Source organism: Mesoplodon bidens, assembly GCF_964165515.1.
Source record: "Mesoplodon bidens genome assembly, chromosome: 4".
Classification (NCBI taxonomy): Eukaryota; Metazoa; Chordata; class Mammalia; order Artiodactyla; family Ziphiidae; genus Mesoplodon; species Mesoplodon bidens.
Window position 1 is genome coordinate 90,339,838 of NC_138160.1, and position 22,455 is coordinate 90,362,292.

The 22,455-nt window shown below is 33.9% G+C and overlaps 1 protein-coding gene across 4 annotated transcripts in view; it reads left to right on the top strand.

Moving 5' to 3' along the window:
- The window catches only part of FER (FER tyrosine kinase), a 481,592-nt gene that overhangs the window by 226,269 nt on the left and 232,868 nt on the right, over positions 1 to 22,455 (top strand). For 3 of the 4 annotated variants that reach the window (XM_081230856.1, XM_081230854.1, XM_081230855.1), the window contains one exon: positions 13,992 to 14,195. The exons of the other annotated variant lie outside the window; for it this stretch is intronic. In XM_081230856.1, coding sequence (XP_081086982.1) covers positions 13,992 to 14,195 — 204 coding nt within the window. The remainder of the gene's footprint in view (positions 1 to 13,991; positions 14,196 to 22,455) is intronic. 4 annotated transcript variants of the gene reach the window in all.

The window sequence follows — 22,455 nt, forward strand, 5'->3', positions numbered from 1 at the left end:
AACACTTGTTATTTTTTCATTTTTTAAAAATTGTAGGCATCCTAGTAAATATGAAGTGATATCTCATTGTAGTTTTATTTGCATTTTCCTGATGACTAATGATGTTGAGCATCTTTTAATGTGATTATTGGTCACTTGTATATGTTCTTCAGAGATATGACTATTCATATCCTTTGCACACGTTTTAATTAGTGGTTTTTTTTTCATTGTTGAGTTATGAGTTCTTTATATATTCAGAATACAAGCCCCTTTTCAGATATATAATTTGAAAAAAATTTTTCTCATTTTATGAATTGTCTTTTCACTTTCTTGGTAATGTTCTTTGTCACACAAAAGTTTTAAATTTTGACAAAGTCCAATTTATCTAATTTTCTTTCATTTCACATGCTTTTGGTGTTGTATCTAAAAAACCTTTGACTAATGCAAGGTCATGCCAATTTTCACCTGTGTTTCCTTCTAGAGTTTTATAGTTTTAGCTTTTACATGTAGGTCTTTGATCCATTACAAGTTAATAGCTGTGTATGGTGTGAGGTAGACATCCAAATTCATTTTTTTTCTGTGTGGAAGCATGTTTAATTTAAAATCTTAAAAAAGCAGCAACTATGAAATCACTGTTTCTTTACTCAAATAAACATACAAAAATTGGAACTAGAGAGCATAATTTTAGATAAAATAAAACAGTTAATTGCATTATACATAGGGAAATGAATTAATCATGATAATATTCCCATTGAACTTATCATAGCTACTTATTTTACCATTTTTTACAGTGTGACTAAAATGTAGAGCTATCTGTGAAGACAGTCTAATGGAACACTTTGATCATCAGTGTTGCTAGAAGGAAGAATGTTAGATAATTAGCTTTAGATGAATTTGGCTTTAACTGAATACAGTATCTGATGGTAGATGTTTAATATTCACTGTTATGATCAGCTCCAAGCATGTTTTCTTTTATTTTCCACTGTACTAAAAGAGTTAAATAACCTATCCATAGTTCCTCCAGGTACTGAGGTCTGCTCCACATCCAGCATCTTTCCATGCTTCAGGAGGTTATAAATTTGCATTGAGGACTTTTTCTCCTAGACTGCTTCTGAAGTCAAGGACAGAGGTGTTAGACAGGTTTCACTGTATAATCTGAAAGCCTACTGGCAATCATGAGGGTCCATTTCCATTGAAAGTCTTTCAAACCACAATATATTTGATAAGATATGTTCTAGTCATGTCAAGAATACTGCCCTTTCTCCAGAGCCATTGCTTTACTGCAGAATTTTTGTTATAAGTGGCTGAGCAAACAGTTTGTTCCATCTTACAGCCCCTTGTGAGTACTAGTTGTTCACTGATCTGTGGAGTACAGAACACCCTTATAATAGTAGCACTCTTTGAAAAATGTTCTTTAAAACCAGAATAAAGCACATTTTGCTCCAGATAATTGTTCTTTAGATGTCAGAAGAATTATTATTCTTTTGTCTCTTTAAAATTAATATTTTCCTGGATTCTGTTGACATATAAATTATTTTAATTTTTGAATTACTTTGCATTTGAATTTAGAAAATAAAAATACTGAAAAATAAAGATGTGCATCCATTATATATAATAATATAGTAAATAAGATTTGCTTATTTGCTTCTATTTAGAAAATTAGCAAACTATCATTTAGCTGTTTAAGTTGTATGTCAGTTATCATGCTGGTATTGTAACGCTTGTCTTCCACCATTGGCATAGGGCAATATAGTTATTTTCATTCATAACATAATAAACTGCTTATATTTTGTAGTATTTTCCTTCGTGTCTAGCAGAAGCAACCTTGTACTTCCTCTGACAAGGTGTGTTGTTAAGTTCAGCTTAAATATTATGTATTTTAAACCTTGGTTGTCTTCCTTTATTCTGAAGGTCTTAGTATTTATTTATTTATTTATTTAGCCCAGACACTCAGATGTAGAAAAACGAGAAACAGGGAAAATAAAAATTAAATTTCTTACATCATATTACTGACATACATACACTGACTTCTCCAATATAGTTAGCCATGTTTAGGCAAACTAAATATTATTCTCAGAGGTGCAAGTTTTGAATCACTAGTATTATCATACCTAATTTTTCAAGAAGAGCTTATCAGGATTTATTTTCTATAATTTCATTATATAGAGAGTAAATCTGTTCTTTTGTGTGTTTGCTCAAATACTTAAAACAAATAACCCAGATCATGTCAGAATGATGCTATATTTTATATAAGCAATCCCAACTTGATGATAAATGTTTAAATTTACTGAGCTATGATTTCATAGTGACTTATTAGAATGATCTGGTAATAGTTTTAGTTGAGATGTGTAGTATAACATTGGCACTGAATACAGTTAATGGACTAAAATGTTATTGTTGATACTGTGACCCATTTTATATGTAATATTGAATGAATTTAAGGTAAGGATATTTGATACTGAAAAAATAAAGCTGTAGAAAAAATTGCAGTGATATGATGGGATGAGGGAGAATGAATGAGAGTCACAAGCACAATTGGAAAAACTAAATGGATAAAAAAGATAAAGAAAAAAGAATGATTCCTAATAAAGAGAAGATGAGTAAGGGAACTAAAGAAGCAGGGGAAAAAAAGAGCAAAGTGAGGGGAAATCAGAAGGTAGTGGAAGAAGCAGAAGTGTAAGACCAAAAATGAATGACTTTTAAGAAAATATATTTTGCTAGAGATAGTGTCTCTTGTTAGAGATCCAAGAAGGTGCGTAAAAAGGCAATCGGGAGTGGCGGGGAGACCTTCAAGATGGCGGAAGTGTAAGATGCAGAGGTCACCTTCCTCCCCACAAATACATCTACATGTGGAACAACTCCTACTGAACGCTAGCAGAAGACCTCAGACGTCCCAAAAGGCAAGAAACACCCTACGTACCTGGGTAGGGCAAAAGAAAAAAGAAGAAACAAAGACAAAAGAATAAGGATGGGACCTGCTCCAATGAGAGGGAGCTGTGAAGGAGGAAAGGTTTCCACACACTAGGAAGCCCCTTCATTGGCAGAGACTGCGGGGGGTGGAAGGGGGAAGCTTCAGAGCCACGGAGGAGAGCCAGTAACAGGGGTGCGGAGGGCAAACTGGAGAGATTCCCACACAGGATCAGTGCCAACCAGCACTCACCAGCCCGAGAGGCTTGTTGGCTCACCTGCCGGGGCGGGGGGTGGGGGCTGGGAGCTGAGGCTCGGATCCCAGGGAGAGGACTGGGGTTGGCTGCATGAACACAGCCTGAAGGGGGCTAGTGCACCACAACTAGCCAGGAGGGAGTCCGGGAAAAAGTCTGGAGCTGCCGAAGAGGCAAGAGACCATTGTTTCTGGGTGCTCCAGGAGAGGGGATACAGAACACAGCATAAACGAGCTCCAGAGACGGGCGTGAGCCGTGGCTATAAGTGCGGACCCCAGAGACGGGCATGAAATGCTAAGGCTGCTGCCGAAGAGGCAAGAGACCATTGTTTCTGGGTGCTCCAGGAGAGGGGATACAGAACACAGCATAAACGAACTCCAGAGACGGGCGTGAGCCATGGCTATAAGTGCGGACCCCAGAGACGGGCATGAAATGCTAAGGCTGCTGCTGCAGCCACCAAGAAGCCTATGTGAAAGCACAGGTCACTATCCACACCTCCCCTCTTGGGAGGTTGTGCAGCCCGCCACTGCCAGGGTCCCGTGATCCAGGGACAACTTCCCTGGGAGAACGCACGGCGCGCCTCAGGCTGGTGCAATGTCATGCTGGCCTCTGCCGCTGCAGGCTCACCCTGCACTCCGTACCCCTCCATCCCCCCAGCCTTAGTGAGCCAGAGCCCCCGATTCAACTGCTGCTTTAACCCCGTCCTGTCTGAGCGAAGAACAGACGCCCTTAGGCGACCTGCACTCAAAGGTGGGGCCAAATCCAAAGCTGAACCCCAGGAGCTGTGCGAACAAAGAAGAGAAAGGGAAATCTCTCCCAGCAGGCTCAGGAGCAGTGGAATAAGTCTCCACAATCAACTTGATGAACCCTGCATCTGTGGAATACCTGAATGGACAACAAATCAGCCCAAAATTGAGGCGGTGGACTTTGGGAGCAACAATATATATATATTTTTCCTTTTTCTCTTTTTGTGAGAGTGTATGTGTATTCTTTTGTGTGTGATGTTGTCTGTATAGCTTTGCTTTTACCATAGGTCCTAGGGTTCTGTCTGTCCGATTTTTGTTTTTCTTCTTTTTTGAATCACATTTTAATTTTTTAATTTTTAATATTTTCTACTTTCATAACTATATTTTACTTTATTCTTTCTTTCTTCCTTTCTTTCTTTCTCCCTTTTCTTCTGAGCCGTGTGGCTGACAAGATCTTGGTGCTCTGGCCAGGTGTCAGGCCTGTGCCTCTGAGGTAGGAGAGCCGAGTTCAGGATATTGGTCCACCAGAGACCTCCCAGCTCCACATAATATCAGGTGGTGAAAGCTCTCCCAAAGATCTCCATCTCAATGCTAAGACCCAGCTCCATTCAACGACCAGCAAGCTATAGTGCTGAACACCCTATGCCAAACAACTAGCAAGACAGGAGCACAACCCCACCCATTAGCAGAGAGGCTGCCTAAAATCATAGTAAGGTCACAGACACCCCCAAAATACACCACTGGATGCAGGCCTGCCCACCAGAAAGACAAGATCCAGCCTCATCCACCAGAACACAGGCACTAGTCCCCTCCACCAGGAAGCCTACACAACCCTCTGAACCAATCTTAGCTACTGGCGGGCAATAGCAAAAACAACAGGAACTACGAACCTACAGCTTGCAAAAAGGAGACCCCAAACACAGTAAGTTAAGCAAAATGAGAAGGCAGAGAAACACACAACAGATGAAGGAGCAAGGTAAAAAACCACCAGACGAAACAAATGAGGAGGAAATAGGCAGTCTACCTGAAAAATAATTAGAGTAATGATAGTAAAGGTGATCCAAAATCTTGGAAATAGAATGGAGAAAATACAAAAACGTTCAACAAGGACCTATAAGAACTAAAGAGCAAAGAATGATGAACAACACAATAAATGAAATTAAAAATTCTCTAGAAGGGATCAATAGCAGAATAACTGAGGTAGAAGAACGGTTAAGTGACCTGGACGATAAAATAGTGGAAATAACTACTGCAGAGCAGAATAAAGAAAAAAGAATGAAAAGAATTGAGGACAGTCTCAGAGACCTCTGGGACAATATTAAACCCACCAACATTCGAATTATAGGGGTCCCAGAAAAAGAATAGGAAAAGAAAGGCACTGAGAAAATATTTGAAGAGGTTATAGTTGAAAACTTCCCTAATATGGGAAAGGAAATAGTTAATCAAGTCCAGGAAGCAGAGTCCCATACAGGATAAATCCAAGGAGAAACATGCCAAGACACATATTAATCAAACTATCAGAAATTAAATACAAAGAAAAAATATTAAAAGCAGCAAGGGAAAAACAACAAATAACATACAAGGGAACCCCCTTAAGGTTAACAGCTGATCTTTCAGCAGAAACTCTGCAAGCCAGAACGGAGTGGCAGGACATATTTAAAGTGATGAAAGGGAAGAACCTACAACCAAGATTACTCTAGCCAGCAAGGATCTCATTCAGATTCGACAGAGAAATTAAAACCTTTACAGACAAGTAAAAGCTAAGAGAATTCAGCACCACCAAACCAGCTTTACAACAAATGCTAAAGGAACTTCTCTAGGCAGGAAACACAAAAGAAGGAAAAGACCTACAATAACAAACCCAAAACAATTAAGAAAATAGTAATAGGAACATACATATCAATAATTACCTGAAATGTAAATGGATTAAGTGCTTCAACCAAAAGGCATAGACTGGCTGAATGAATACAAAAACAAGACCCGTGTATATGCTGTCTACAGGAGACCCACTTCAGACCTAGTGACACATACAGATTGAAAGTGAGGGGCTGGAAAAAGATATTCCATGTAAATGGAAATCAAAAGAAACCTGGAGTAGCAATTCTCATATCAGACAAAATAGATTTTAAAATAAAGACTATTACAAGAGACAAAGAAGGACACTACATAATGATCAAGGGATCAATCCAAGAAGAAGATATAACAGTTGTAAATATTTATGCACCTAACATAGGAGCACCTCAATACATAAGGTAAATGCTAACAGCCATAAAAGGGGAAATCAACAATAACACAGTCATAGTAGAGCACTTTAACACCCCACTTTCACCAATGGACAGATCATCCAAAATGAAAATCAATAAGGAAACACAAGCTTTAAATGACACATTAGACAAGATGGACTTAATTGACATTTATAGGACATTCCATCCAAAAACAACAGAATACACTTTCTTCTCAAGTGCTCATGGAACTTTCTCCAGGATAGATCATATCTTGGGTCACAAATCAAGCCTTGATAAATTTGAGAAAATTGAAATCATATCAAGTATCTTTTCAGACCACAATGCTATCAGACTAGATATTGATTACAGGAAAAAAATCGGTAAAAAATACAAACACATGGCAGCTAAACAATATACTACTTAATAACCAAGAGATCACTGAAGAAATTAAAGAGGAAATCAAAAAGTACCTAGAAACAAATGACACTGAAAACATGACAACCCAAAACCTATGGGAAACAGCAAAAGCATTTCTAAGAGGGAAGTTTATAGCAATACAGTCCTACCTCAAGAAACAAGAAACATCTCCAATAAACAACCTAACCTTACACTTAAAGCAATTAGAGAAAGAAGAACAAAAAAACCCCAGAGTTAGCAGAAGGAAAGAAATCATAAAGATCAGATCAGAAATAAATTTAAAGGAAATGGAAACAGTAGCGAAGATCAATAAAACTAAAAGCTGGTCGTTTGAGATGAACAAAATTGATAAACCATTAACCAGACTCATGAAGAAAAAAAGGAGAAGACTCAAATCAGTAGAATTAGAAATGAAAAAGGAGAAGTAACAACTGACACTGCAGAAATACAAAGGATCATGAGAGATTAGTACAAGCAACTATACGCCAGTAAAATGGACAACCTGGAAGAAATGGACACATTTTTAGAAGAACACAGCCTTCCAAGACAGAACCAAGAAGAAATAGGAAATATAAACAGACCAATCACAAGCACTGAAATTGAGTCTGTGCTTAAAAATCTTCTAATAAACAAAATCCCAGGACCAGATGGCTTCACAGGCAAATTCTATCAAACATTTGGAGAAGAGCTAACAACTATCCTTCTCAAACTCTTACAAAATATAGCAGAGGGAGGAACACTCCCAAACTCATTCTATGAGGTCACCATCACCCTGATACCAAAATCAGACAAAGGTGTCACAAAGAAAGAAAACTATAGGCCAATATCACTGATGAACATAGATGCAAAAATCCTCAACAAAATACTAGCAAACAGAATACAACAGCACAGTAAAAGGATCATACACCATGATCAAGTGGGGTTTATCCCAGGAATGCAAGGATTCTTCAGTATATGCAGATCAATCAATGTGATATACCATATTACCAAATTGAAGGAGAAAAACCATATGATCATCTCAATAGATGCAGAGAAAGCTTTCGACAAAATTCAACAGCCATTTATGATAAAAACTCTCCAGAAAGTAGGCATAGAGGGAACTTACTTCAACATAATAAAGCCCATATATGACAAACATACAGCCAACATCGTTCTCAATGGTAAAAAAGTTAAACCATTGCCACTAATATCAGGAGCAAGACAAGGTTGCCCACTCTCACCCCCAGTATTCAACAGACTTTTGGATATTTTAGCCACAGCAATCAGAGAAGAAAGAGAAATAAAAGGAATCCAAATCAGAAAAGAAGTAAAGCTATCACTGTTTGCTGATGACATGATACTATACATAGAGTATCCTAAAGATGCAACCAGAAAACTACGAGAGCTAATCAGTGAATCTGGTAAAGTAGCAGGATACTAAATTAATGCACAAAAATCTCTTCCATTCCTATACAATAATGATGAAAAATCTGAAAGAGAAATTAAGGTAACACTCCTATTCACCATTGCAACAAAAAGAATAAAATACCTAGGAATAAGGAGACAAAAGACCTGAATGCAGAAAATTATAAGACACTGATGAAAGAAATTAAAGATGATAAAAACAGATGGCGAGATATACCATGTTCTTGGATTGGAAGAATTAACATTGTGAAAATGACTATAGTACCCAAAGCAATCTGCAGATTCAAGGCAATCCCTATCAAAGTACCAATGGCATTTTTCACAGAACTAGAACAAAATTTGTATGGAATTTGCCCAATTTGTATGGAAACACAAAAGACCCCGAATAGCCAAAGCAATCTTGAGAAAGAAAAATGGAGCTGGAGAAATCAGGCTCCCTGACTTCAGACTATATTACAAAGCTGCAGTTATCAAGACAGTATGGTACTGGCACAAAAACAGAAATATAGATCAGTGGAACAGGATAGTAAGCCCAGAGATAAACCCATGCACATATGGTCACCTTATCTTTCATAAAGGTGGCAAGAATATACAGTGGAGAAAAGACAGCCTCTACAATAAGTGGTGCTGGGAAAACTGGACAGCTACATGTAAAAGAATGAAATTAGAACACTCCCTAACAGCATACACAAAAATAAACTCAAAATGGATTAAAGAGATAAATGTAAGGCCAGAGACTATGAAACTCTTAGAGGAAAACATAGGTAGAACACTCTATGACATAAATCACAGCAAGAACCTTTTTGACCCACTTTCTAGAGAAATGAAAATAAAACCAAAAATAAACAAGTGAGACCTAATGAAACTTAAAAGGTTTTGCACAACAAAGGAAACCATAAACAAGATGAAAAAGACAACCCTTAGAATGGCAGAAAATATTTGCAAAGGAAGCAACTGACAAAGGATTAATCTCCAAAATATACAACAGCTCATGCAGCTCAATATCAAAAAAACAAACAACCCAATCAAAAAATGGGCAGAACACCTAAGTAGACATTTCTCCAAAAAAGATATACAGATTGCCAACAAACACATGAAAGAATGCTCAATATCTTTAATCATTAGAGAAATGCAAATCAAAACTACAATGAGGTATCACCTCACACCAGTCAGAATGGCCATCATCAAAAAATGTACAAACAATAAATGCTGGAAAGGGTTTGGAGAAAGGAAACCCTCTTGCACTGTTGGTGGGAATGTAAATTGATACAGCCACTATGCAGAACAGTATCGAGGTTCCTTAAAATACTAAAATAGAACTACCATCTGACCCAGCAATCCCATTACTGGGCATATACCCTGAGAAAACCATAATTCAAAAAGAGTCATGTACCGCAATGTTCATTGCAGCACTATTTAGAATAGCCCGGATGTGGAAGCAACCTAAGTGTCCATTGACAGATGAATGGATAAAGAAGATGTCGCACATATATACAATGGAATATTACTCAGATATAAAAAGAAATGAAATTGAGTTATTTGTAGTGAGGTGGTCATACAGAGTGAAGTAAGTCAGAAACAGAAAAACAAATACCGTGTGCTAACACATATATATGGAATCTAAAAGAAAAAAATGGTTCTGAAGAACCTAGGGCGAGGACAGTAATAAAGATGCAGACGTAAAGAATGGCCTTGAGGACTGAGGAGGGGGAAGGGTAAGCTGTGACGAAGTGAGCAAGTGTCATGGGCTTATATATATCTTCAAATGTAAAATTCATAGCTAGTGGGAAGCAGCCACATAGCACAGGGAGATCAGCTCTGTGCTTTGTGACCACATGGAGGGGTGGGATAGGGAGGGTCGGAGGGAGTCGCAAGAGTGAGGAGATATGGGGATATATGTATATGTATAGCTGATTCACTTTATTATAAAGCAGAAACTAACACACCATTGTAAAGCAATTCTACTCCAATAAAGATGTTATTAAAAAAAATAGTCAATCAGGGAAATAGAAAGCAGTGGAAGTAAGTTAATATTCGAGTTTGGCCTAGGTGTGTATCTTTTTAAATAAAGTTTTGGGAAATATTGTATAAGAATGTGAATTTGTTCAACATGTAATTCTGCCTAGTCATTATGATAGACCATAGTTATATTATTAGCTAAAGACTGAACAAACTCAAATTGTCAAAAAGTACAAAAAATTGTTAATTAAGAAATTTGCGCATGCGAATTTTGTTGCTTCATAGTGGAAGGTGAACATTAGGTAAAGTATATTTATAATAAAAATAACTAAGCTATCAGTGTATGAAAACAATGATCAGTTTTACTTTATTGCTAAAAAAAATAGAATTTGTCAATTTACAGATAGGCCTTAGTGCCTGTTAACCATGGAACCATTGTTTTACATCCTGTTTGTCTAGCCTGAAGGCAAACAATCATGAAGATCAAATATCCCAAATAGTCTTTGTTTTTCATTATTTTAATAATTAACTCATTCAATGCATTCAATATATAACTGTTTAGAAATTTACAAAAAAGTGGCAGGAAGAGCATTACTATTCATGTTTTCATTTTATGTTATGTATTTGTTCAACTATCAAACTCTAATTGGCATAAAATACATTTTTCCTAGCTATGGTTACATTGCCCTTTCAGTGAAAGTAGCTTTTAGTACCATCAGGCAGATTCCTTTTCAATAGGCTGATATTTCCCACCCTTTGCAAGTGTTTGGTGCTTCTCTTCCTTTGATTATATGACATTTGATTCTTAATCTCCCCGTAAAATTTCCCAGTGATATATAGCTTTAAATTTAAAGAGGTCATTATGGAATTTTTGAGAAATGTTTCAAATCCTGTGAGTTACTTGTAGTCACTGTAGTATTTTATTATACTAGATCTGAAATAATTCATTACTTAGATTATTAAATTAATAACTAAATTTATATAAGAATATTAAAGAATTAAATTCACTTTTAAGGTTATTAAAAATTCATAAAAACTTTTATGTTAGTGTTGTAGTTTTATTTAGCTTGTTGAAGCTCATTGAGAGGTTTACTTGTATATTTTCTATGCTGTTATATTTTAGTTTTTTTTTTTTAATGGTTTCTTATTTGGGTGCTTAATTTGAGTAAGATTCAGACTTTGATTTTTGTTTTTAAACACTTTTGTCTTTGCCTCTCAAAAAGGATCTCATCTTGTGCTCAAATGTTTGAGATAAAAGCATACAAATCTTCACTGAATTCTTGAGAATTAGCCTGAACTAGGCTAAGAAAAAAAATAGCCTCTTAAGTCAAGAAAAAATATTTTCATTTTCTTGTGCTGACTGCTCATTGCATCTTCATTTAAACCAATCTTTTTATTTCACTAAGCTCAGTATGTTTTTGCTGGAATATTATTTAAGAATAAGGCCCAGGGAAAATAACTAAACAGCTAGCCTAGTCAATCAGAAAAGCTTGTCGTATTAAGTATAACTTGTTAACTGTATTAGATTACTATACATTTAAAAAAGAGACTTCCCCTTCCCCATATCTTTGGCAAAAATTTTAGATAACTTAATGACAAGGAAAAATCTTTCCCCACTTAGGCTTAGAAAGATGTGATATTTGAAGTAAAAAGCTTCATTTCATTTTTGATGTAATTATGAAGGCTTTTGGGATGCTGGGATTTTGTTGCTGGTACCTCCAGCATTCTATCACTGTCAAGTTTGCAAAATTGTATTGGAATATAATTGAAATCATATTAATTAAAACGTTCCTTCCAATGTTTCCAGGGAAGTCCCTGAAAGACCTGATAGAACCAGGCAGGGGATAAGTACAACCTTTCCCTGTGTATGCCTGTCACACATGTACACACACACACACACACACACTCATAGTGAGTTCAGCTTACATTTCGTAACAGTATTGTCTAGGAGCCAGGAACAGAAGATCTCTGTAGGTTTCCCTTCCTACCCAAAAGAAACTAATAAACCCAGAGGACTGACGTGTAATCCCTATGAAATAGCAATATAAGTTCCTTCCTATTTACTCCTCTTTTTTGAACAAAGAAACAAACATAGATATTTTTTCCCCAAAATGTATTCCTCACCTTCAAATCCTTAAATGAATTTCTCAGTGTTAGCTCACCTTTTGTGTTTCAAATGCCTTTCTGACTTAATGAATTCTCCAGGCTCTTCATTCTCACAATTCTAAATAAATCAAAATTTGGGAGGATAGGTTGAATAGGACAAGAAATCAAGCATATGATATCCTTGTTTGTGATGCTTTTCTATTATGTAGACCTTTTTTGAGACATAATAATAAAAAAGTTTTTTGCCAAGAGGTGACATTGAATTTCTTATTTTATTGATTTTTTTTCCTCTGGAAAAAAGCAATAAAACACTTTGCCATTGGTGAGACTTGGAAATATTTGTATAACAGTAAAAATTTTAGTATTTTTCTGTATTGAAATGCACTGTGACAAAATTTTGGAGAAGAAATATTTAATCATTTTGACCACCTACTTTAAGAATTATAAACTATTAGTATCAGTATACACAAAAAGTTAATTTTGTGTGGATTATGCATTTGTTTTTAAAAATAATACTTTTTTAATCTCATAGTTGTGGCTAGTTCTTTATATAATTTACTTTTTAATCCCATTTTTGGGAACACAATTTAAAATTTCTTTGAAATATAGTATTTATCATAATTAGTACTAAAAGAAAAAGTCTTATTTAGCTTATAAACGATTTCCATGTACAGTCACATCATGTATGCAATTAAAGAAAGAATATCATAGTGGTAGAAGTAGAAACCAACTGTGGACTCTTTGAAAAAGTCTGATTGGGATTTCTCAAGGTTCTTTTTTTAAATCAGTCGGATGGGTTTTGGATAATATAAAATGGAACTTTGACCAGTAAGTTTTAAGCCTCTTCGTGTGGTACAAAACAATGCAGGCTCTCTTCAAAACTAGTTCTCATTTACCAAAAAGGTACCGTATTTTGTCCCTATGTAGAGTTCATAATATCAGCCTGAAAAACCTTATTGATGTGTGAATATTTGTCTTTCATTTATTGTTAATTCTGATTTTTCCAGTTTATGACTTACTTTCTCATGAGGCATTGTGCATATTATATTTTGAGAACGTTAAGTGTTAGTGCATATTATTATACCTTACCCATAAAGTACTCTTACCGCCTGGGGCAATTTAGTTTCTGTGGGTGATAAATATAAGCAAACAAAAAACTTTTTACTTTTTTGCAACCAGAAAATGTGTGATTTCATCTATTATTAATTAGAAACTTTTCAATGAAACATAACCAGCTCTTAGTTATCTCTATTTGTTATTAGCACTTGGCCTCCTAAGATAACAGATAATTTGCTTTCCTGCTGTGCTCATTACTTACATTCCTCCGTTGTTTTTGCCATATGTTTGTAATTGAACATTGGTGGTTTCAATGAAGCTATTTCACCTAAGGCTTTGTCTGCCATTGCTGTACAGGATCAGGACCAGCCATGTGGCAGAGGTAATGGTTAAGGAAGTCAGGGGAATAAGGATAAGAATGAGAAGGCACAGCAACAGAGCAGCATCAAATGAAGACTTAGTGCTCCTGGGACCCATGACGTGGACAGTCCACAGCCCATGTGATTAAGAGTTAATTCCATAAAAAGATATAACTCAACTTTTAAAATGAAGTTATTTTATGATAAATTTCTCTGATCATACTCTCTTTTCATCATAATTCTCTGATTGAAAAATTTTAAATATATGGATTTATTTTATGACATGGTGAATAAGACTATAAGTGCCAACTCTAAATGTTGATGTTTTGTGTACCTATGTATGATAGATAGAAAAAACAAATAACCTTCAAGTATTTAAGGATATGTATTTGTACTAAGCTTTAGCACCAGTGCTCTAGGACATACTTTCTTTAAAAATTATGAAAATTTCAGATTCATCATATGACTTTTAATTGGTTAGGAAGAACATAGGTAAGAAGTATTTATAATTGCTGTTAGCTTTACCAGAAAAAAATTGCTATTTTCTCTAATTTAGTTTTTTTTCAATATTTGCTCAAGTTCTGTGATACGATCCCCATAATTGAGAAGCCTCTGGCAGAACAGGATTGGTACCATGGTGCAATTCCCAGAATAGAAGCGCAAGATCTGTTAAAACAACAAGGAGACTTCTTGGTGCGAGAGAGTCATGGGAAACCTGGTGAATATGTCCTTTCTGTATTTTCTGATGGACAAAGGAGACACTTTATCATACAATTTGTTGATGTACGTTTCCAATTTAGTTTATATGTATATTTTGATATAGTTAATTGAGGTATAATTGTAATAAATGATGAATAATTTGTGATAAATGCCTGTAACACTAACTTCAGCACTTAATTTTTCTTTTTTTCTGAATTCCGTAAGTAGAGTGCTCTAAAATTCACTAAAATTTTAACCTTTTTAAGGAAATTCATATTTTAAAATATAAAGTTAAGAATAGTTGTTACAATTTACATTAAATTTAAATACATAAATATTTAATGTTTTAAGTTAACTTTGAACATTAAAGATCCTTTATATTAAAAATAAAAAGAAATAATGTGATTATCATAATTTTTTTAGAGAAACTTAATTATGAATTTTATGCTCTTGAAACCAGCCCTTGAAATTGATCAAAAATGTTACCATGAGAGATTTTTAAGTAATATTTTATTAAATAGTAATAATGAAATACCTTAATGAATGGAACAGTGATAGTTGAATTGTTTTTATGATTCTTTGAGGATTAAGGGTTTTTTTCCACTTATGTATAAGCTATTATTTGTTGGCATTAATGAACAATAAATAGAAATTGAAGAAAAATTTTTAAAATGATCTGGGCATATTACTTGTTCTAATACTGATTTATTTATTGAAGTTTAAGTATTGTAAACTTATTTGTTACATTCTTTATTAAGCACTCAACAGATGAAGAGTGATCTCAAAATTTTGTTTAACTTTACCCACTAAGAAATTTTTAATATTTTTGGCATAGGAAGGAACTGATGCCTCTATTTGTCATTTTTTACCCCATCATATCAAATGGCATGCATTTTCAAGCTGTCTGTCTGTAGGATTTCAGTTTATGTCCAGGCACTAGAGTGATGCTAAGTACCGTACAAGAAGATTGAACCATTATCATTAGATGAACTTCAGAGGGTTTTAGGAACATATATGTTCAAGTTCATATGTAGTTCACATATATATAAGTTCATCTAGTGATAATATATATTGCATATTATATTATCTATATACTATATAGATATAATTCTGAGGTGAAATTCACATACCATAAAAGTAACCATTTAAAAGTTGCATTTAGTATAGTCACATCTAGGGATTATATTTTAATGAAAATAGATGCTGTTCAGATGGGTTAAAATAAGTATATTAAAGTATATATTATAATTTTCATACTACTTGTTAATTTTGCATAGTATTCAGACCTCAACTGATAATTATATTTGCCTACTCTTATACATCCAATCTACTGTTTCTAATAGTATGTCATCCCTTACTTTCTTTAAATTTGTATGTGCCTTTAAATTATGGATGTAGATAACCTTCCTTATTACAACCAGTGACCATGTTGACAATATTTATAAAATGGTATGAGAATTGTAGAAGGAACGATGGTAGGTAAACTATAAACTACAACTTATGTGAATGTTTCCTTCTATTTTCTAAGCTCTAAAATTTACTCTTTAAAATATGTCATACATTAAATAAGACTGAAATATTTCCCTTATCACCTCTTGTAGTTTAAAATGTAACTGTAGGAATTTAACTTAGTACTTTTAGAAACAAGTACTTTTAGAAACAAAATGGGAAGTGTCCACTTGCAAATTATCACTTGTCTTTAATATTGCCATTTTGTTTTAAGTAACTAAAGTGAACAGCATAATATATTCTAAAAATAAGATATTGTTACAAGTTCACATTTAAAGATTTTATTTGGCTTCCTCTGTCATTGAAATTTTGCAAAGATCTCTCTTAAAGAAGAGAGTACTTGTATTTATGTAAATGCCTCAGGTTTTCCACTGCCTATTTTATTTAATTTGCCCTCATTATATAATGTTGAATTCTTCAATCAGTTGAAAAATAAGAGTTTTAAGGTGAAATCGACTGTTTGGGGAAATTTTAATCTTTTTCTTCTTGTGCAGGTGAATCTTACTTGGTCTAAAATTATCCCATTTCCTTCCTCATATACCTGTTGTCTGGAAGGGGTTTATAAATGGGGGAGTCATTACCAGATATTTAATGATTGCTTATTATATTCCAATCAATGAATTTATAATCCATTAGTAGATTATAAAAGCTGTACATAAATGTGAGGTCAGGTGTCCTAAGTGAGGAAGACATAAAGAAATATAGGATTTTGTGGAAAAAAAGTCACATAGTAATCAATGAAAACTTGGGTTTCAGGCCCAGATCTGTACTTTACAAGCTCTGGTTTGGGAAGTAATTGGGGGTAATAGCTGATACACTGATTGTGAGAGTCAGACAGTGAATATATTCTTTGTAATGTGTGAAGTGCTATGCAAATCATTAGGCATTTTTACCATTGTTTGAACACTTGACTTGGAAAAACATGCAAATGTACTTTGTATGAAATATCAGTGTAATTGGAAAAGTTAACTTAGAAATTTTCTTTTTGGTTCCTATTGAGATTTATTTGTGAAATTTAGATAGTAATGAAAATATTGTTTTAGAATTTATATGTTTAAGTTTGAGGTATTCATTGATCACAAATAACGTTATTTTTAGCAACATTATCTCTGTCAACTAGAGTCTAGTTTGACAGTTATTTTGATTATTTTGAAGCTTTATTTTTGTATGCATATCACAGTTATTTTTTTAACATGGTGTGAAACTCTGCATACTGTGAACATTAAGATTGATCAAGATGGATGCAGATACTTTAGATTTTTACATTTTTTACTACTCTAGCAGAGAATATCTGTTGTTTTAGCTAGTTCAAGCAAGGAGAACTGTACTTTTTATTGGACACTAATTACATTAATTTCATAAAGCCAGATATATTAAGCATAGCTAAGTATCTGAATCTCAGTTTAATTCTAGTGTTATTTACTGACTTATTCCATAGTTACTAACCTGTATATGGTGCTTGATGTAAAGCCACAGTTAGAGTTTGTACCTAAAACTGTTTATCTTTTGTCATAAATATTAACAGATTTTCATAGAGATTCAAATAGCATTGTCTCATTTGATAAGTTAATATATAATCAAATCCTTCCTTTTGTATAAGATAAACAAAAAGAAGTGATAAAACAAAGTACTTCAGAAAAAAACTTTTTGTGCTATTATTAATAGGAAAATACCAATTCATATTTCTCTAATTTTATTTATCTGGCACATATTTGCTAAAAACACATTTTGGCAGAGTATCATGTTATGCAGTGTAGGGAGGTGAAACTGAAAATGTATGGCCTGCTGCTCGGTGAGCTTAAGACCTGCTGGTGAGACATTAGTAGAATTCATGAACAGAGAAACATTAAAGATGCAGATTTAAGGATAATTGAGCCAAACATTTGAATTAACATCTGGTGATGAATTGAAAAATCACAACATAGTAAATATTTAAAAATAAAACCTGGGGGAACATCCTCTACGTAATGGCATATCATTCTTTTTTTATTTCTTCATTCATTTCAGTCAAAAAATACTAATTGAGCAAGTATTCTATAGAGTCCAGGGATATGGGCCAGTAAAACAAAAATAGCACAGAAGTGGAGGCTGTGAGTAGTTACTATGTGAAATTGGGTAGCTCAGTGTATTGTATCATCAGTTCATTCAACAGATATCTATTGGATGTGTATCATGTGCTGAGTTTCACTTTAAGGTAATGGATGTAGTCTCTGAATGTACCAGACAGGTTTACTTTGTTTTTTTTGCCACTATCTCTAGGCACTTTGAACTACCTTTTAAATTCATACTGTGGATCTTAAGAAAGACTAAGTGAAAGGATATACAGACCCAAAACTTGTTTGTATGACAATTCCAAGTTTGTGTTCTTATCCTTGTACACTTAAGATTATTTTAACTGTTTTACTCCAGCCATTCAAAGATTCAAGAGAAGGCAATACGTTCCTTGAAGTCAAAATGAAATCAGCATAAGATATCATTTTCTGTGCCCAGACACACAATTAGGGACCTAGGAGACTTCCTTCTTAACAATAAAGCAAAGCCATTCCAAGACCTTATTAATTAGTTTCCAGGAAATACTAATTGAGTGAGTACTTTTAAGACCCAGAGATATAATGGTGGAGCTTACAGTCTAGTGGGGAGCCTCACGGTCATTCGTAAATCACATGCTATATATGTAATTATAAACTCTATTAAGTGCTGTAAAGATACACAGTGCTATGAACACTTTTAACTGGAAAACTTAAGGAAGTTACGTTTGAGACAACACCTTAAGAATGAATAAAAAGTTAACTAGGAAAAGCCTTACCAAAATCTTATTAATTTTATTCCTCAGATTCCCCAACAATCCTTCCTGTTTACTGGTTTAACTAGTAATATAACTATTCAATGTGCTTCTTCTATTTGAGAAAGCTAAAATTTATGTTTTACATTTTTATTATTGGGTATTACCCAAAAAAGGAGTGTTCTAGCCTTTTGTTTTTATTCAACTTATTCATCTTGGCCTCTTTCAGAAATGATTTTCCCTCTTTCCTTTTTATTTTTTTCTTATGTGTGCTTATCCTTGATGGTTTTTCAGGAGATCTACTCAGGCATAATATTTCAAATTACACATTCATTGAATCCCCTTCTCATTTTTGTGTGCTTATTCTGTTCTGTCTGACTTCCTTGCATAATAATAGTCCTCTGGAAATATGTGTAGCAACAAAATCTGATTCTACTTTTTATTGTTTTTCATCTATATGCATGATTGATTCTTAAGTAGCACAGTGATAAATCAGGATTTATCACTAGATATAGTGAATGTTTTAAAAACAAAAATAATGCATACTCTTAGTAAAAATTCAGAAATATGTATCATGGAACATGTGCTTCACAGTTAATACCCCCTTACGGGCTCACTGTATATTCTTTGAGATCTTAAAAATATATTTTAATTATGTGCAACTATGTAATTCTTATTTTACAAAGATTGATTCATAACATATTTTTTATTTATACTTCTTATTTTTTAATGACATATTACATGGTTTTTAAAAATGTAATACAAATGACTATCAACAAAATGATCTTTGTAGGAATTTGTAGAAATTTATTTCTTACTACTATTTTTTATTGCTTCTTTTGGAATTCACATAAGAGATCATTAGTAGCTCCAAAGAGAAATCTCTTATTTGAAAGTTAATGTGGATTCTCTCTGTCACATTATTAGTAAAGCCATGTAGAAAAACTTTAAAAAGAATTCTCTATATGTGAACCCGACCTCAGGTCATCTGAACTATAAGAAATTTACACAGATTTGTACAAAGTCAAATGTAATATTCAGAATTTTGAATGTATCAAGAAACAAGTCCTCAACATTTTTGGTGAATGTATTCTTTTTTTTTGTTAATTGTAGTACAGTTGACTTCTAATATTACATTTGTTCCAGGTGTACATCATAGTAATTTGATATTTGTGTACACTACAAAATGATCACCATAAGTCGTTACCATCTGTCACTATACAAAGTTATTACAATGTTATTGACTATATTCCCTATCCTGTACAATACATCCTCATGACTTATTTGTTGTTTAGCTAGAAATATGTACCTCTTAATCTCCCTTACCTATTTCTTTCATCCCTCTACCCTCTTCCCCTCTGGTAACCACCAATTTCTTCCCTGTATCTATGAGTCTGTTTCTATTTTGTTATGCTTGTTTGTTTGTTTTTTAGATTCCACATATAATATTTGTCTTTCTCTGACTTATTTCACTTAGCATGATACCAAATCCATCCATGTTGTCGCAAATGGCAAGGTTTCATTCTTTTTTATGGCTGAGTAATATTGCATTGTGTGTGTGTGTATCTTGTTTTTTATGCATTCTTCTTTATCCATTCATCTATTGATGAACACTTAGGTCTCTTCCATATCTTGGTTATTGTAAATAATGCTGTAGTAAACATAGGGGTGCATGTATCTTTTCTAATTACTGTTTTTATTTTCTTCAGAAAAATACCAAGAAGTTGAATTGCTGCATCATATGGTAGTTCTCTTTTTCATTTTTTGAGGAAACTCCAAACTTTTTTCCATAGTGGCTGCACCAATTTACATTCCCACCAGCAGTGCATGAGGGTTCCGTGAATGTATTATTCTTGACCTTAGTTGCTTAGGTGAACTTTATAAGCAAACAGCCATAGCATCATTTTTAGAATCATTACATTATCTTCATCTTTAAGGAAGTGAGTTAATTGGTTTTACACTCTGTTAGGACTCAGAACTTCACTGATGTCAGAGGAATTGTTTTAAACAAATACTTGCTAGGAATCAGTTTCTCATATTAGCCCATGAAGGAAGTACTGCTGCTTGTATTACTCACTGTATTAGTTCATCATGATTACTGCGCCAATGGCAGAAAACTACCTTTAGATTAAAAACTAGATATGTTCTTAAGAAAGGGAAACTGAAAATTCCTATTATTTTATTCTCTATTTCTCTAGTTATAAGAGGTATATTAGAAATTTATATAAGGCTTTATGACACTAGTGGCTGATTTTAAAATTTCATTCTGTGTGAACTTCATCTCATTACTTACTTTTTATTAAACATTCTACAGGGACATCTTGAGTTTGTGTGAGTGTGTGAACTTTCCAGTATTCATTTGTATGTTAAGTTGTCTAACTTTATAGTCATTTTATATGCATTGCATTTCATTTATTTCACACACTTTTATTTATCCAGGCAATATATGCCAGGCACTGTTCTTGACCAGAGGGATACTCTGATGAACAAAACAAAGATAAAAATTTATCATCTAATGAGCTTATATTCTAGAGGAGGAGATAGGCAATAAATAAGATACAGAAGTAAAATATATGTGATGTTAGATAGTGATAAATTCTAAGGAGAAAAATTTAGTAAGGAAAAGGAGGTAAGAAATTTAGTTGGGGTGAGAAAATGGATATTGGATGGCCTGAGTAGACCTCACTGAAAAGATGACATTTGATGAAAGACTAGAAGGAAGTAAGGGAGCCATTACCCAAACGGCCATCCAAGGAACTATTTCAAGCAGCAAGTGTAAACTCCCTGAGGAGGGAATGTGTGTAGTGTGTTTATAAAACAAGAAGAAAATGAGTGTGGCTGGAGGGGAGTGAGGGGGGATGGGGGATTTGGTAAGAGATGAGGTGAGAGAGATGATAGAGGACAGATTAGAGGGCCCTAAAGACCATGGTAAAGACTTAGGCTTTTATTCTGAGGGAGGTAAAAATTTTGTGCGAAATAATGGAATGGTCTATTATAACAGGATTTCCTGGCTCTTTATTAAGAGACTGAAGAAAGACAAAGGGAGAAACAGTGTGTGTGTATGTGTGTGTGTATATATATATATATATATATATATACACACATACATATATACACACACACACACATACTTCATTGAGGAATAATAAGCAAATATAATTGTATATATTTAAAGTGTACAAATGATGATTTGGTACACATTGTAGAATGATTGCCAAGATCAAGGTAATTAACACATCATCATCCCACGTAATTAACTCTTTTTTTGTGTGTGTGTGGGAATGCTTAAAATCTACTCTTAGGAACTTTCAAGTATACAAGACCGTATATTTGGTTCAGATATTACTGTTATTATTACATGTTACACATCTATAATATTTTACCTTTCTTCGTGTCTTATTTTCATATAAGAATGCCTTCTAGGATATTTGGTTATTTACAGATAATCATTATTCCTTGAGAACATGTAATTTACACTTTTAAGCGTCCTTTGAAAATGTTTCTTATCATATATCCAGATTTGGAATTATTTTTGTAATCCAAGGTTTATTATTTGTATGATGACTTAATAATTGAGTGTGTACCATGTACTGTATACTAAGCAGTGGTTTGCATGTTAATACTTGTTCAGGCCTCACTTTTTCTGTGAGGACATCCAAATATTATTTCTGTTTTGAAATAAACTGAGGCATTGAGAGAAATTGCTCAGTGCATTGCACATCTAGTAATAGACTACTGTCCTTAGTGTGAAATATTCTTAAGTATCTTTACTAATATATCATAGCAGGTCTGGCTGTTGTATGCAACAATTCTTTAGTCAGTTTATTAACAACTGCCTTGAGTTGACCCTAACACAAACTGCCTTGAGTTGAACTATATAGTTAAGTGTTAAATTAAGCTAATGCATGTTTGTTCCTCACTTGATAAAATGGAAATATTCATTTAAAAAGTTGTATATAAATTAGATTCTGGTAAATTGAATCTAATTTTATATTATGGAAAAGGAACTTTGTGTTTTTTATCCTTTAACTGGGAAAATAATCTTCCGGTAAT